Source organism: Lissotriton helveticus, chromosome 3_1 (genome assembly GCF_964261635.1).
Source record: "Lissotriton helveticus chromosome 3_1, aLisHel1.1, whole genome shotgun sequence".
NCBI lineage: Eukaryota > Metazoa > Chordata > Amphibia > Caudata > Salamandridae > Lissotriton > Lissotriton helveticus.
The window spans coordinates 1,553,373,055-1,553,389,586 of NC_136061.1; the positions used below are offsets into that span (position 1 = coordinate 1,553,373,055).

Genomic DNA, 16,532 nt, shown 5'->3' on the forward strand with positions numbered 1-16,532 from the left:
CATTTGAAGGCTATAAATCATCAATTACCAGCTGTCAGGGGCCGCGGTAATTGAATCCAGATGCTGGGCGCGCGTGCACCATTCTTTGCTGTCTGCTCTCGGGAAGTCTTGGAACTGTATTTGGCATTCCTGGAGCGTGTGCATTTAGTGTCAGGACTGGATGATGGTGGGCGTGCGTGCACTCCAGCCTCTCCTCCTGGGCCTCGGCTCGGCAGAGGTGCGTGCCTCGAAGGCTGCTCGGGAGTCTGCCGGGTCAGGCACAATATGTTTTTTGTTGAAATCTGCAAGTTATGCAACAGGTTGCGGTTTGCGTGCAAGTACATTAACGGAAAGCGCCATTGGCGCGGAAGCACAAAACGATGATGTGTCCATGAACAGAAGTGAAAACAGAGCAGTAAATAATGAGGCAGTGACGTGGTTGCTAGAAAGCAAAATCACTTGTTAGCAGTGCTTAATTTGTGCCATAATAAGTGCCAGGGCTAAAGATATTTCTGAGGAGGCCACTGCTGCTTGCCCTACTTCAGGCCACTGCCAGTGATGCCAAATACGAGAACCAATTCAGTGTAGGACTTAAAAAAACAAGTGTGTATACCCAGTCATGCATCTGCTCAGAGTGTGAGTGCAGAGTGTGAGTGCAGAGTGTGAGTGCAGAGTAGTGAGTGCAGAGTGTGAGTGCAGAGTAGTGAGTGCAGAGTAGTGAGTGCAGAGTAGTGAGTGCAGAGTAGTGAGTGCAGAGTAGTGAGTGCAGAGTGCAGAGTAGTGAGTGCAGAGTGCAGAGTAGTGAGTGCAGAGTGCAGAGTAGTGAGTGCAGAGTGCAGAGTAGTGAGTGCAGAGTAGTGAGTGCAGAGTAGTGAGTGCAGAGTAGTGAGTGCAGAGTAGTGAGTGCAGAGTAGTGAGTGCAGAGTAGTGAGTGCAGAGTAGTGAGTGCAGAGTAGTGAGTGCAGAGTAGTGAGTGCAGAGTGCAGAGTAGTGAGTGCAGAGTGCAGAGTAGTGAGTGCAGAGTGCAGAGTAGTGAGTGCAGAGTGCAGAGTAGTGAGTGCAGAGTGCAAGATCATCCGTAAGGACCGCACCAAGCAAACAGGAGGAGGCATCGCCATCGTCCACAAGAACACCATCCGCCTCTCAACGAGCTCAGAAGACAATCTCGCTATCGCCGAACACCTTCACTTCCAGATCCACACCGACCCCAATACCACACTCAGAGGCACCCTCCTCTACAGGCCACCAGGACCCCGTACAAAATTCAGCGAAGACATCACTGACTTCATCAGCCCACATGCCCTCCCTTCTGAGGACTACATTCTACTGGGAGACCTTAATTTCCATCTGGAAAAGAACAACGACAGTAACACTTCCACCCTTCTGGACAATCTCGCCAATCTCGGACTCAAACAACTTGTTAACACCCCCACACGCTATGCAGGACACACACTCGACCCTATCTTCACTTCCAGCAAGCATATCTCCTTTACTCACACCACACCCCTCCACTGGACGGACCACAGCTGCATCCACTTCATTTACAATAAGACCACGATCCACAACCACCCTCAACCAACTCTGCGAAGAAACTGGAACAAAATCACCATCGACCAGATCTCCACTTCGCTTCTTCAAAAACCCCCTGCCTACTCAACGAACCCTAACCAAGCCGCCATCAACCTCACACAATGGCTAACCCAAACCGCCGACAAACTAGCACCCCTGAAAAAGCATCAAATCAAACAAGGAAGCAAGAACACCCCCTGGTTCAACGATGACCTTAAGAAATCCAAGAAGCTCTGTCGTTCCCTTGAGAAAACCTGGAAAAAAGACCCAAACACCATCACCCAAGCCGCCTTCAAAAATGCCACCCGCAAACACCACCAACTAATCCGGACTGCCAAGAAATCAGCACTCAAAGACCGACTAGACAACAACGCCCACAACAGCAAGGAACTTTTCAACACAATCAAAGAATTCACCAACCCCACCGCCAGCTCTAATGACATCACCCCCTCTCAAGCCCTCTGCGACTCCCTCGCCTCATTCTTCCATGACAAAATCGCCGACATTCATAACAGCTTTGACAACCAACCCGTAAACCAGTCCACCCCACTCACCTCCGAAGATGTTCCTCCTCCGAATAACCTTTTCGAATGGAACACAATCACCACAGAAGACACCATTCGCCTGATGAACTCCATCCACTCAGGAGCCCCTACAGACTTATGCCCCCATCACATCTTCAACAAAGCAGACTCCATTATCGCACCCCATCTCCGAGACGTCATCAACTGCTCCCTCAACTCCGCCACATTCCCAGAAAGCTGGAAACACGCCGAACTCAGCGCCCTTCTGAAGAAACCAACAGCTGACCCCACCGAACTCAAAAACTACCGCCCCATCTCGCTCCTCTCATTCCCTGCCAAAGTCATTGAGAAAGCCATCAACAATCAGCTCGCCACCTTCCTCGAAACCAACAAACTACTCGACTCCTCACAGTCTGGCTTCCGAGCCAAACACAGCACCGAGACCGCCCTCATCGCAGCAACAGACGACATTCGAACACTACTGGACAATGGAGACACAGTTTCCCTCATCCTCCTTGACCTCTCCGCAGCCTTCGACACAGTCTGCCATAGCACCCTGATACAACACCTCAGAAACATCGGAATTCAAGGAAAAGCATTGGACTGGATCATCTCGTTCCTCGCTGGAAGAACTCAGAGAGTCCGCCTCCCCATTTTAAGTCAGAGGCCACCGAAGTCATCTGCGGCGTCCCACAAGGATCATCACTCAGCCCCACCCTCTTCAACGTCTACATGAGCCCCCTCGCAACCATCGCACGTCAACACAACCTCAACATCATCTCCTATGCGGATGACACTCAGCTGATCCTATCACTCACAAAAGACCCAATCACCGCCAAAACCAACCTACATGAAGGGATGAAAGAAGTAGCCGAGTGGATGAATCACAGCCGTCTGAAACTGAACTCGGACAAAACGGAAGTCCTCATCTTAGGTTCATCCCCTTCCACCTGGGACGACTCTTGGTGGCCAACGGCCCTAGGAAAAGCCCCCATACCGACAGACCACGCACGGAACCTGGGCATCATCCTTGACTCCTCACTCTCGATGACCAGACAAGTCAACGCCGTCTCATCATCATGCTTCAACATCCTGCGCATGCTCAAAAAAACATTCCACTGGATCCCCACCGAAACAAGGAAAACGGTCACCCACGCACTGGTGACAAGCCGTCTGGACTACGGAAACACCCTTTACGCCGGTACCACCGCAAAACTGCAGAAAAAACTCCAACGCATCCAAAATGCTTCAGCCAGACTCATACTAGACATCCCCCGCACAGACCACATTTCCGTTCACCTGAAAGACCTTCACTGGCTCCCCGTCAACAAGAGAATAACGTTCCGTCTCCTCACCCACGCTCACAAAGCCCTATACGAAATTGGACCCGATTGTCTCAACACGCGCCTTTCCTTTTACACCCCCACCCGCCAGCTGCGTTCGTCCAACCAAGCCCTCGCCGCTGTTCTGCGCATCCACAAGGCCACCATGGGGGGTAGATCCTTCTCCTACTTAGCGGCCAAAACCTGGAATTCCCTCCCCATCCACCTCCGACTTACGCAAAACCACCTAGCCTTCAGAAAACAGCTTAAAACCTGGATATTCGATAAGTAACCCTCCCCCCCTTCCTCAAGCGCCTTGGGACCCTCTGGGTATGTAGTGCGCTATATAAATTTTGACTTGACTTGAGTGCAGAGTACTGACGGCAGAGTGCAGAGTAGTGACGGCAGAGTGCAGAGTAGTGAGTGCAGAGTAGTGAGTGCAGAGTGCAGAGTAGTGAGTGCAGAGTGCAGAGTAGTGAGTGCAGAGCGCAGAGTAGTGAGCGCAGAGCGCAGAGTAGTGAGTGCAGAGCGCAGAGTAGTGAGTGTAGAGTGTAGAGTGAGTGTGCAGAGTAGTGAGTGCAGAGTAGTGAGTGCAGAGTAGTGAGTGCAGAGTAGCGAGTGCAGAGTAGCGAGTGCAGAGTAGCGAGTGCAGAGTAGCGAGTGCAGAGTAGCGAGTGCAGAGTAGCGAGTGCAGAGTAGCGAGTGCAGAGTAGTGAGTGCAGAGTAGTGAGTGCAGAATAGTGAGTGCAGAGTAGTGAGTGTAGAGAGCAGAGTAGTGAGTGCAGAGTGCAGAGTAGTGAGTGCAGAGTAGTGAGTGTGCAGAGTAGTGAGTGCAGAGTAGTGAGTGCAGAGTAGTGAGTGCAGAGTAGTGAGTGCAGAGTAGTGAGTGCAGAGTAGTGAGTGCAGAGTAGTGAGTGCAGAGTAGTGAGTGCAGAGTAGTGAGTGCAGAGTAGTGAGTGCAGAGTAGTGAGTGCAGAGTAGTGAGTGCAGAGTGCAGAGTAGTGAGTGCAGAGTGCAGAGTAGTGAGTGCAGAGTGCAGAGTAGTGAGTGCAGAGTGCAGAGTAGTGAGTGCAGAGTGCAAGATCATCCGTAAGGACCGCACCAAGCAAACAGGAGGAGGCATCGCCATCGTCCACAAGAACACCATCCGCCTCTCAACGAGCTCAGAAGACAATCTCGCTATCGCCGAACACCTTCACTTCCAGATCCACACCGACCCCAATACCACACTCAGAGGCACCCTCCTCTACAGGCCACCAGGACCCCGTACAAAATTCAGCGAAGACATCACTGACTTCATCAGCCCACATGCCCTCCCTTCTGAGGACTACATTCTACTGGGAGACCTTAATTTCCATCTGGAAAAGAACAACGACAGTAACACTTCCACCCTTCTGGACAATCTCGCCAATCTCGGACTCAAACAACTTGTTAACACCCCCACACGCTATGCAGGACACACACTCGACCCTATCTTCACTTCCAGCAAGCATATCTCCTTTACTCACACCACACCCCTCCACTGGACGGACCACAGCTGCATCCACTTCATTTACAATAAGACCACGATCCACAACCACGCTCAACCAACTCTGCGAAGAAACTGGAACAAAATCACCATCGACCAGATCTCCACTTCGCTTCTTCAAAAACCCCCTGCCTACTCAACGAACCCTAACCAAGCCGCCATCAACCTCACACAATGGCTAACCCAAACCGCCGACAAACTAGCACCCCTGAAAAAGCATCAAATCAAACAAGGAAGCAAGAACACCCCCTGGTTCAACGATGACCTTAAGAAATCCAAGAAGCTCTGTCGTTCCCTTGAGAAAACCTGGAAAAAAGACCCAAACACCATCACCCAAGCCGCCTTCAAAAATGCCACCCGCAAACACCACCAACTAATCCGGACTGCCAAGAAATCAGCACTCAAAGACCGACTAGACAACAACGCCCACAACAGCAAGGAACTTTTCAACACAATCAAAGAATTCACCAACCCCACCGCCAGCTCTAATGACATCACCCCCTCTCAAGCCCTCTGCGACTCCCTCGCCTCATTCTTCCATGACAAAATCGCCGACATTCATAACAGCTTTGACAACCAACCCGTAAACCAGTCCACCCCACTCACCTCCGAAGATGTTCCTCCTCCGAATAACCTTTTCGAATGGAACACAATCACCACAGAAGACACCATTCGCCTGATGAACTCCATCCACTCAGGAGCCCCTACAGACTTATGCCCCCATCACATCTTCAACAAAGCAGACTCCATTATCGCACCCCATCTCCGAGACGTCATCAACTGCTCCCTCAACTCCGCCACATTCCCAGAAAGCTGGAAACACGCCGAACTCAGCGCCCTTCTGAAGAAACCAACAGCTGACCCCACCGAACTCAAAAACTACCGCCCCATCTCGCTCCTCTCATTCCCTGCCAAAGTCATTGAGAAAGCCATCAACAATCAGCTCGCCACCTTCCTCGAAACCAACAAACTACTCGACTCCTCACAGTCTGGCTTCCGAGCCAAACACAGCACCGAGACCGCCCTCATCGCAGCAACAGACGACATTCGAACACTACTGGACAATGGAGACACAGTTTCCCTCATCCTCCTTGACCTCTCCGCAGCCTTCGACACAGTCTGCCATAGCACCCTGATACAACACCTCAGAAACATCGGAATTCAAGGAAAAGCATTGGACTGGATCATCTCGTTCCTCGCTGGAAGAACTCAGAGAGTCCGCCTCCCCATTTTAAGTCAGAGGCCACTGAAGTCATCTGCGGCGTCCCACAAGGATCATCACTCGGCCCCACCCTCTTCAACGTCTACATGAGCCCCCTCGCAACCATCGCACGTCAACACAACCTCAACATCATCTCCTATGCGGATGACACTCAGCTGATCCTATCACTCACAAAAGACCCAATCACCGCCAAAACCAACCTACATGAAGGGATGAAAGAAGTAGCCGAGTGGATGAATCACAGCCGTCTGAAACTGAACTCGGACAAAACGGAAGTCCTCATCTTAGGTTCATCCCCTTCCACCTGGGACGACTCTTGGTGGCCAACAGCCCTAGGAAAAGCCCCCATACCGACAGACCACGCACGGAACCTGGGCATCATCCTTGACTCCTCACTCTCGATGACCAGACAAGTCAACGCCGTCTCATCATCATGCTTCAACATCCTGCGCATGCTCAAAAAAACATTCCACTGGATCCCCACCGAAACAAGGAAAACGGTCACCCACGCACTGGTGACAAGCCGTCTGGACTACGGAAACACCCTTTACGCCGGTACCACCGCAAAACTGCAGAAAAAACTCCAACGCATCCAAAATGCTTCAGCCAGACTCATACTAGACATCCCCCGCACAGACCACATTTCCGTTCACCTGAAAGACCTTCACTGGCTCCCCGTCAACAAGAGAATAACGTTCCGTCTCCTCACCCACGCTCACAAAGCCCTATACGAAATTGGACCCGATTGTCTCAACACGCGCCTTTCCTTTTACACCCCCACCCGCCAGCTGCGTTCGTCCAACCAAGCCCTCGCCGCTGTTCTGCGCATCCACAAGGCCACCATGGGGGGTAGATCCTTCTCCTACTTAGCGGCCAAAACCTGGAATTCCCTCCCCATCCACCTCCGACTTACGCAAAACCACCTAGCCTTCAGAAAACAGCTTAAAACCTGGATATTCGATAAGTAACCCTCCCCCCCTTCCTCAAGCGCCTTGGGACCCTCTGGGTATGTAGTGCGCTATATAAATTTTGACTTGACTTGAGTGCAGAGTACTGACGGCAGAGTGCAGAGTAGTGACGGCAGAGTGCAGAGTAGTGAGTGCAGAGTAGTGAGTGCAGAGTAGTGAGTGCAGAGTGCAGAGTAGTGAGTGCAGAGTAGTGAGTGCAGAGCGCAGAGTAGTGAGCGCAGAGCGCAGAGTAGTGAGTGCAGAGCGCAGAGTAGTGAGTGTAGAGTGTAGAGTGAGTGTGCAGAGTAGTGAGTGCAGAGTAGTGAGTGCAGAGTAGTGAGTGCAGAGTAGTGAGTGCAGAGTAGCGAGTGCAGAGTAGCGAGTGCAGAGTAGCGAGTGCAGAGTAGCGAGTGCAGAGTAGCGAGTGCAGAGTAGCGAGTGCAGAGTAGCGAGTGCAGAGTAGTGAGTGCAGAGTAGTGAGTGCAGAGTGCAGAGTACTGAGTGCAGAGTACTGAGTGCAGAGTAGTGAGTGTGCAGAGTAGTGAGTGTGCAGAGTAGTGAGTGTGCAGAGTAGTGAGTGTGCAGAGTAGTGAGTGTGCAGAGTAGTGAGTGTGCAGAGTAGTGAGTGTGCAGAGTAGTGAGTGCAGAGTGCAGAGTAGTGAGTACAGAGTGCAGAGTAGTGAGTGCAGAGTAGTGAGTGCAGAGTAGTGAGTGCAGAGTAGTGAGTGCAGAGTAGTGAGTGCAGAGTAGTGAGTGCAGAGTAGTGAGTGCAGAGTAGTGAGTGCAGAGTGCAGAGTAGTGAGTGCAGAGTGCAGAGTAGTGAGTGTAGAGTAGTGAGTGTAGAGTAGTGAGTGCAGAGTAGTGAGTGCAGAGTAGTGAGTGCAGAGTAGTGAGTGCAGAGTAGTGAGTGCAGAGTAGTGAGTGCAGAGTAGTGAGTGCAGAGTAGTGAGTGCAGAGTGCAGAGTAGTGAGTGCAGAGTGCAGAGTAGTGAGTGCAGAGTAGTGAGTGTGCAGAGTAGTGAGTGTGCAGAGTAGTGAGTGTGCAGAGTAGTGAGTGTGCAGAGTAGTGAGTGTGCAGAGTAGTGAGTGTGCAGAGTAGTGAGTGTGCAGAGTAGTGAGTGTGCAGAGTAGTGAGTGTGCAGAGTAGTGAGTGTGCAGAGTAGTGAGTGTGCAGAGTAGTGAGTGTGCAGAGAAGTGAGTGTGCAGAGAAGTGAGTGTGCAGAGAAGTGAGTGTGCAGAGAAGTGAGTGTGCAGAAAAGTGAGTGTGCAGAAAAGTGAGTGCAGAGTGCAGAGTGCAGAGTGCAGAGTACAGAGTAGTGAGTGCAGAGTAGTGAGTGCAGAGTAGTGAGTGCAGAGTAGTGAGTGCAGAGTAGTGAGTGTGCAGAGTAGTGAGTGTGCAGAGTAGTGAGTGTGCAGAGTAGTGAGTGTGCAGAGTAGTGAGTGTGCAGAGTAGTGAGTGTGCAGAGTAGTGAGTGTGCAGAGTAGTGAGTGTGCGGAGTAGCGAGTGTGCAGAGAAGTGAGTGCAGAGTGCAGAGTAGTGAGTGCAGAGTGCAGAGTAGTGAGTGCAGAGTGCAGAGTAGTGAGTGCAGAGTAGTGAGTGCAGAGTAGTGAGTGCAGAGTAGTGAGTGCAGAGTGCAGAGTAGTGAGTGCAGAGTGCAGAGTAGTGAGTGCAGAGTGCAGAGTAGTGAGTGCAGAGTGCAGAGTAGTGAGTGCAGAGTAGTGAGTGCAGAGTAGTGAGTGCAGAGTAGTGAGTGCAGAGTAGTGAGTGCAGAGTAGTGAGTGCAGAGTAGTGAGTGCAGAGTAGTGAGTGCAGAGTAGTGAGTGCAGAGTAGTGAGTGCAGAGTGCAAAGTAGTGAGTGCAGAGTGCAAAGTAGTGAGTGCAGAGTGCAGAGTAGTGAGTGCAGAGTGCAGAGTAGTGAGTGCAGAGTGCAGTGTAGTGAGTGCAGAGTAGTGAGTGCAGAGTAGTGAGTGCAGAGTAGTGAGTGCAGAGTAGTGAGTGCAGAGTAGTGAGTAGTGAGTGCAGAGTGCATAGTTGTGAGTGCAGAGTTGAGAGTGCAGAGTGAGTGTGCAGAGTGCAGAGTGGTGAGTGTGTAGAGTGCAGAGTGAGTGTGCAGAGTGAGTGTGCAGAGTAGTGAGTGCAGAGTAGTGAGTGCAGAGTGCAGAGTAGTGAGTGCAGAGTAGTGAGTGCAGAGTAGTGAGTGCAGAGTAGTGAGTGCAGAGTAGTGAGTGCAGAGTAGTGAGTGCAGAGTAGTGAGTGCAGAGTAGTGAGTGCAGAGTAGTGAGTGCAGAGTAGTGAGTAGTGAGTGCAGAGTTGTGAGTGCAGAGTGCATAGTTGTGAGTGCAGAGTTGTGAGTGCAGAGTGCATAGTTGTGAGTGCAGAGTTGTGAGTGCAGAGTGCATAGTTGTGAGTGCAGAGTTGAGAGTGCAGAGTGAGTGTGCAGAGTGCAGAGTTGAGAGTGCAGAGTGAGTGTGCAGAGTGGTGAGTGAGTGTGCAGAGTGGTGAGTGCAGAGTGCAGATTAGTGAGTGCAGAGTAGTGAGTGCAGAGTAGTGAGTGCAGAGTAGTGAGTGCAGAGTAGTGAGTAGTGAGTGCAGAGTTGTGAGTGCAGAGTGCATAGTTGTGAGTGCAGAGTTGTGAGTGCAGAGTGCATAGTTGTGAGTGCAGAGTTGAGAGTGCAGAGTGAGTGTGCAGAGTGCAGAGTTGAGAGTGCAGAGTGAGTGTGCAGAGTGGTGAGTGAGTGTGCAGAGTGGTGAGTGCAGAGTGCAGATTAGTGAGTGCAGAGTAGTGAGTGCAGAGTAGTGAGTGCAGAGTAGTGAGTGCAGAGTAGTGAGTGCAGAGTAGTGAGTGCAGAGTAGTGAGCGCATAGTAGTGAGCGCATAGTAGTGAGCGCATAGTAGTGAGCGCATAGTAGTGAGCGCATAGTAGTGAGCGCATAGTAGTGAGTGCATAGTAGGGAGTGCAGAGTAGGGAGTGCAGAGTAGGGAGTGTGCAGAGTAGTGAGTGTGCAGAGTAGTGAGTGTGCAGAGTAGTGAGTGCAGAGTAGTGAGTGCAGAGTAGTGAGTGCAGAGTAGTGAGTGCAGAGTAGTGAGTGCAGAGTAGTGAGTGCAGAGTAGTGAGTGCAGAGTAGTGAGTGCAGAGTAGTGAGTGCAGAGTAGTGAGTGCAGAGTAGTGAGTGCAGAGTGCAGAGTAGTGAGTGCAGAGTTCAGAGTAGTGAGTGCAGAGTGCAGAGTAGTGAGTGCAGAGTGCAGATTAGTGAGTGCATAGTAGTGAGTGCATAGTAGTGAGTGCATAGTAGTGAGTGCAGAGTAGTGAGTGCAGAGTAGTGAGTGCAGAGTAGTGAGTGCAGAGTAGTGAGTGTGCAGAGTAGTGAGTGTGCAGAGTAGTGAGTGTGCAGAGTAGTGAGTGTGCAGAGTAGTGAGTGCAGAGTAGTGAGTGCAGAGTAGTGAGTGCAGAGTAGTGAGTGCATAGTAGTGAGTGCATAGTAGTGAGTGCATAGTAGTGAGTGCAGAGTAGTGAGTGCATAGTAGTGAGTGCAGAGTAGTGAGTGCAGAGTAGTGAGTGCAGAGTAGTGAGTGCAGAGTAGTGAGTGCAGAGTGCAGAGTAGTGAGTGCAGAGTGCAGATTAGTGAGTGCAGATTAGTGAGTGCATAGTAGTGAGTGCATAGTAGTGAGTGCATAGTAGTGAGTGCATAGTAGTGAGTGCATAGTAGTGAGTGCATAGTAGTGAGTGCATAGTAGTGAGTGCATAGTAGTGAGTGTGCAGAGTAGTTAGTGTGCAGAGTAGTGAGTGTGCAGAGTAGTGAGTGTGCAGAGTAGTGAGTGTGCAGAGTAGTGAGTGTGCAGAGTAGTGAGTGTGCAGAGTAGTGAGTGTGCAGAGTAGTGAGTGTGCAGAGTAGTGAGTGCAGAGTTGTGAGTGCAGAGTTGTGAGTGCAGAGTTGTGAGTGCAGAGTGCAGAGTGAGTGTGCAGAGTGGTGAGTGAGTGTGCAGAGTGCAGAGTGAGTGTGCAGAGTGAGTGTGCAGAGTGAGTGTGCAGAGTGAGTGTGCAGAGTGCAGAGTGAGTGTGCAGAGTGGTGAGTGAGTGTGCAGAGTGCAGAGTGAGTGTGCAGAGTGAGTGTGCAGAGTGCAGAGTGAGTGTGCAGAGTGCAGAGTGAGTGTGCAGAGTGGTGAGTGAGTGTGCAGAGTCGTGAGTGAGTGTGCAGAGTGGTGAGTGCAGAGTGAGTGTGCAGAGTGGTGAGTGCCGAGTGCCTGTTCCAGAGAGAGCAGGGTATGCTTCTGCGCTTACACGGTGCGCTGACACACAAGATCTAAAACAAAGAACAGCTGAACACGTGGGAGCTTCATTGAGGCAGCTTACCCTCTGTGAAGGGAGCAGCAAGGAGGGGACGCCTCAACCTATCAAGCGCAGCTACTCACAACCTACTGTACGATTACAACACAGGCCGAAGGGCAGAGCTAGGTCTTTTCGCATTACGCAGGGTGAGCAGTGTGTGAGCGTGTAGGGTGAGCAGTGTGTGAGCGTGTAGGGTGAGCAGTGTGTGAGCGTGCAGGGTGCACCTCCACAAAACTCACGCTATATACCGCTGAAAAATAGCACTAGGCGAGGATAATGAAATTCAACAGTACTGCAAAAGCATGGCTTACATTACAAACAAAGTCTTGCAGTTGCCCATTGTAAATGACAATACCATTTATTTAACAATTAAGCTATTGGCAATGTAAATGACAATGCCATGTATTTATGATTTAAAGAAATGTCATGAGCAATGCCAATAGCTCTACCTTTAATGATGCCGAGACCATTGCATTGTAAATGCTTGTTTGGGGTGTTAGGAGGCCCAGGTAGCCCTAGGTCTTAAAAAAGTGTTTTTGCTTTTTCATCCTTTTATGCATTCACATCACTTTGCAGGCACACTTACATAACAACGCATGCACACACACCTCATCACACATGTTCACACCAACACCTGGCCTTTTTTTTCCTTTACTTTTGGCCAATACTGTGCAGCCTCGCCAAACAGGATTGACAAAGTCAATAGGTCCCAGAGTTGAGGCTTATTACTTTTGCTTCAGGAATTTTGGGGAGTGCAAGTTCTCTTTCCTACTTGCCTGGGTGCTACTTCCCCCTTCATTTACCCACCCCCGCGCTCGGTCTTGCTCACACACACCCCAGCTCGTCCATTGCTTACCCCACTTCTTCCTCTCTCGCTCCGCTTTGCTTTTACTCAATTTCTCCATCACTCCGGTTACTCTGTTGCTCCTCTAAATTTCTCTGCTCGCCGTCACTCATCAGCGACATTCACTTGGTCCTCAACCCTTCAACCATTCCTCCGTCGCTTCATTGGCCTCTCTTCATAGCATTCTTTCGTTTGTTAATTTTTTAATAACTTTTTTGGAGGGCCTAGCTGCTTCAATTTACAAGTGGGCCTCTCCCTTCAATAAATGCAAGTTTGCACACTTTTTATATGCTTTAAGTTTACCACTTCCATAGGGGCATCCACCATCTTGGTACTGTAAACTAAATTTAATGAAATGGCTGTACTTCATGATGGATGCGTGTTCCTATATCATTGCGCTGAGGCTGAAATGGTGTGATGATTTATGTGCATACATGCATGCATGGTCACATAAGCTTGCATGTGTAATCATGCAGTGGCTCGCTTTTTTGCTGATGGTGATCAGCATCCACAAGAAGGGCTTTTTGTCTTTTTTGCAGACGCTAATGCCTTTCAAAGGCAACACCTATTGGCTTTGCCAGTGCATGCTAACTTACTACCGCATGCTGGGAAAGCAGTTTTGTGTCCTGGGAGACTGCTGTACTCTCGATTCTACTTTGTTGTTTGCCAAAAAGTTTATGGTACTTTACACCAACTGGCCATGAGTCCTACAGGCATCACTTGTATCATGGTTGACACTTTCACAGTATGTGGTGGAAAATGCTTGTCTTAAGATATAAGAGGAAGAAAATGTAAAAAATGAAAGCCGACAAAGACAATCCAAATCAAGAAGAAATGAAAAGGCCGAAATGTTATGAAGTCGTGAATGATAGACTATGTATGGGGAGAAGTAGGAGAAAATAGAGAAGCTGAAAACATGCAGAAGAGGAGATGCGGACAAAGGGAGAGGAATCGAATTACACTGTCAACAAAGAATGGTTAGGAGGGGCGCAGAAAATAAGGACAAAAAACAGGACAAGGAACGAAGCAAGAGGTTCAAGGTGGAGGCAACATGGACGTCGATTCGTTAAAATGCTAGGGGTAGCGGAAGTGACATCACATGCCATATGACCCCCCACTGATGTCACAGTAAGTGACATCACACAAACGTTGACCTGTTAACATCACAGGAAGTGACTGATTGCCCTTTGACCCACCCGATGATGTCACAGGAAGTGACAATGCAAAACATTTGACCTGATGATATCAAATGAAGTGACATTATGTGACCTTCGGACCCCATGAAATCAAAGGAAGTGACATTGCATGACCTTTGGTTTGGGGCTATCACAGGAAGTGATGCCTCTATCTTTTGGTTACTTACATCACACAGAGGCTGGAAAATCTCTACAGATACAAAAGAAGTACACTATAAACAGACATGCTTCAATCCTACTGAAAATGCAGCTACATTAATTGGTCAGGCAGTATCTTAAAAAATTAAGATAATTTAGCATTGATTAAGAGCCTATCAAATAGTGTACAACAATGGAAAATACACTAGTCAAGTTGAAATCAGCCATTATCAATATCAAGTAACTTTTAAAGTGGGAAGGCTGATGGGCTTATAATGTTCAAAACAAGTTCACTTTATCATTTGTTTTTTAAACTAAGGGTACCATGTAATTAAATCTCAGTCTTAGAACTTAGATAAAAGTGCTATTTACCATAAACCTAAACACTTAATGCATGTCAAGTTCTCCCGGCAACCTTCCTGTCCATGACATGGTGCACATACTTCTAAACCTGGGGTGCCACTGAACCTTTCCAGGTTTACTATTATTAATTTCTTCTACAGAAAACAAGCACATCACTGGTTCATTCCATGAACACATGTACCAAGCTGAGCTGCTCCTCGAGCTGGGCAAGACAACAAATTAACAAGGCAAGCTGAGCCAAAGCCGAGCCAAGGGTCTGGCTTGGCTCTAGGAGCCAATGCACAAGCCAATCCTTGAAATGGTTTGCTTTGAAAATCATACAAAAACCTCATGTAAAATATGATAATGTATCTTCAAAATTCAGAAAGTACAATAGATCACAGTATAGCACTGCGCTGAGAAGTGCTTATTAAGTGATATCTTTAAACATGCGCCATCAGTGAACTAAGAGGTAAGGTAGTTGTCATGTAAACCCTATACGTTGCCCAGATTATAAAGCAGCATGATAGTCTAATAAATCAAACACAATAGTTTTTTGTACAACTGATACTCTGAACACACATTTGAAAGTGCTTTCATAAGTGTTAATGAAGAAAAACAGGTTTTCTGGTTTCAGTTACACTTTGTACAAAGCAGCCAGTAAAAGGCTTACTGTATTACTGATTTTGGCCCCAACACTCACTGTAGTGCCCATAAATACACCAGCACCAGTTGGTGAAATACCGCCCTGCCACTGGCTGCCTTTTGAAAGAGTCAATAGCGAATTAACATTGACTCTGGAGGGACTCACCTACACCCAAGGCGACTCCTGCAGCCCTCAAGCTATCCTTGTGCAGATCTCTGCCTCTGGGTGAAGCAACACTGTCTGCAGAGCACCTGCCAGGCTCAGATGCACGGCGCCACTGCCAGGGCAACGCTCGAGTTCCACTGATCATGGTGTTCTCTTGACTTTGCCAGTCACATACGAATATAGCATTTTACAACGCATGCTAATACATCGTGTACTATTACGACACAGTCGTTACAACGACCGCGTTGTTAGAACACCATACCTTTACATCGCAAGCCATTACAACGACTTGTTGTAGGGGGCGTGCTGGACTTCGTAATATTTCCTATTCCTACTCCATGTTGCGCAACAGCAGGTAAGGTGTTGGATTTTATATCCAATACCTTTGCGCCCCCTACAGCAAGTCATTGTAATGACTTGCGATGTAAAAGTATTGCGTACTAGCAACGCGGTCGTTGTAACAACCGCATTGTAATAGCATTGTGTTGTTCTAACAGCGTTGTAAACGCGTTTTCTCATCAAATACACCATCCTGTGGGAGCTCTACATGCACTTCAGTGCATTGCTGACGAGGCTCCCAATGTGGACCTGCCTTGCCACGCCATAGCTCACACATGCGCAGAAGTCCAGTGCACGGTGGAAGTACTGTGGTGCCCTGCTAGGACATCGTCAGTGCTGTCTTGGATATTATTGAAGTATGGAACCGGTCCGTAGCCGTAAGCATTACATATTTCCATTCTAAACGGTAAACCAAACAGAATCTATTTGATTTTATGCAAGGGCCTCCCATAATTTCACTGTTGTCCTGACAAACAGTTAGGGAAGCCAGGTGGCAGCGGTCGCAACGGGTGGCATAGTGGTCACAGTTGCGGCCCCCTAATTGACGTCGATGGGAGGGAAAGGGTTTAAATGAGTGAGAAGTATACAACAACAAAAATAACAATGAGAGGAGAAGAAACACTTGAGAAGCAATAAGGAACAAGTTGAGAATAATATGTAAGAAAGGGAGGGAACAGGGCATGTGGAATAGACAAGGAAAATAATGGGGAGATACGAGGAGTATGGAAAGCAGGAAAATAAATTGGGGAGAAGAAGCAGAATTATGAGAAGACAAAAATGAGGGAAATGAGGAACGAGTATAGGAGCAAGAGTGAAAAGGTGTTGAAGAAACATGAGGAAAGATGAAAAAGGCACAAGGAGGAGGATAGGTTGAAGAGTTGAAATAAGCACCTGGGCAAGCTGCAAGATATTTGCGTTTATGCAAGCTGTGGCCACCACTGTCAGTTCTTAAAAACCTTGACCTGTACATAGCCATTTCCTGGACCCTCTCCATAACAGTGGTAAAGAAAAGCATCACAGAAAAGGGGACAGCAGTAAGCAAGTTAACCACCACTGAGGCTTTGGGCTCATGCCCTGTGTTTGCTCCATCACATCATCCCAGCATCTCTTAATACAATTCCTAAAGCTGCTTCAGTTCTAGTAGCAAATATCTTCAAATGAGAAATTGATGATGATTTACCTTTCTTTTCTTCTTTCTTTTTGGCGCAGGGGCAAATCCTAAATAAAAAAATAATAACGAAATAATCAATTAAACAGACTGCAAAGCCTCCTGCAAAATCACTTCTATATAACCACAACTAAAAAAATATATACATATAAAACATTCTTGGCAAGTCCAACATTGCATGAGGGCCTGATCCATATCAGGCTTTCACGATATCTATTTGGGATATATATTAAAAAATGCTGTATCAAAATGGGAATTACTTAAATAATAAGTGGC

The 16,532-nt window shown here is 48.5% G+C and overlaps 1 protein-coding gene across 2 annotated transcripts in view; it reads right to left on the reverse strand.

The window, feature by feature from the left end:
• Positions 1-16,532, reverse strand: part of C3_1H11orf52 (chromosome 3_1 C11orf52 homolog) — a 131,748-nt gene that overhangs the window by 34,127 nt on the left and 81,089 nt on the right. For both annotated transcript variants that reach the window (XR_013608822.1, XM_078682307.1), the window contains exon 2: positions 16,269-16,306. Coding sequence is in view for 1 of the 2 variants with exons in the window: in XM_078682307.1 (XP_078538433.1) it covers positions 16,269-16,306 (38 nt within the window). In the remaining variant the exon portion in view is untranslated. The remainder of the gene's footprint in view (positions 1-16,268; positions 16,307-16,532) is intronic.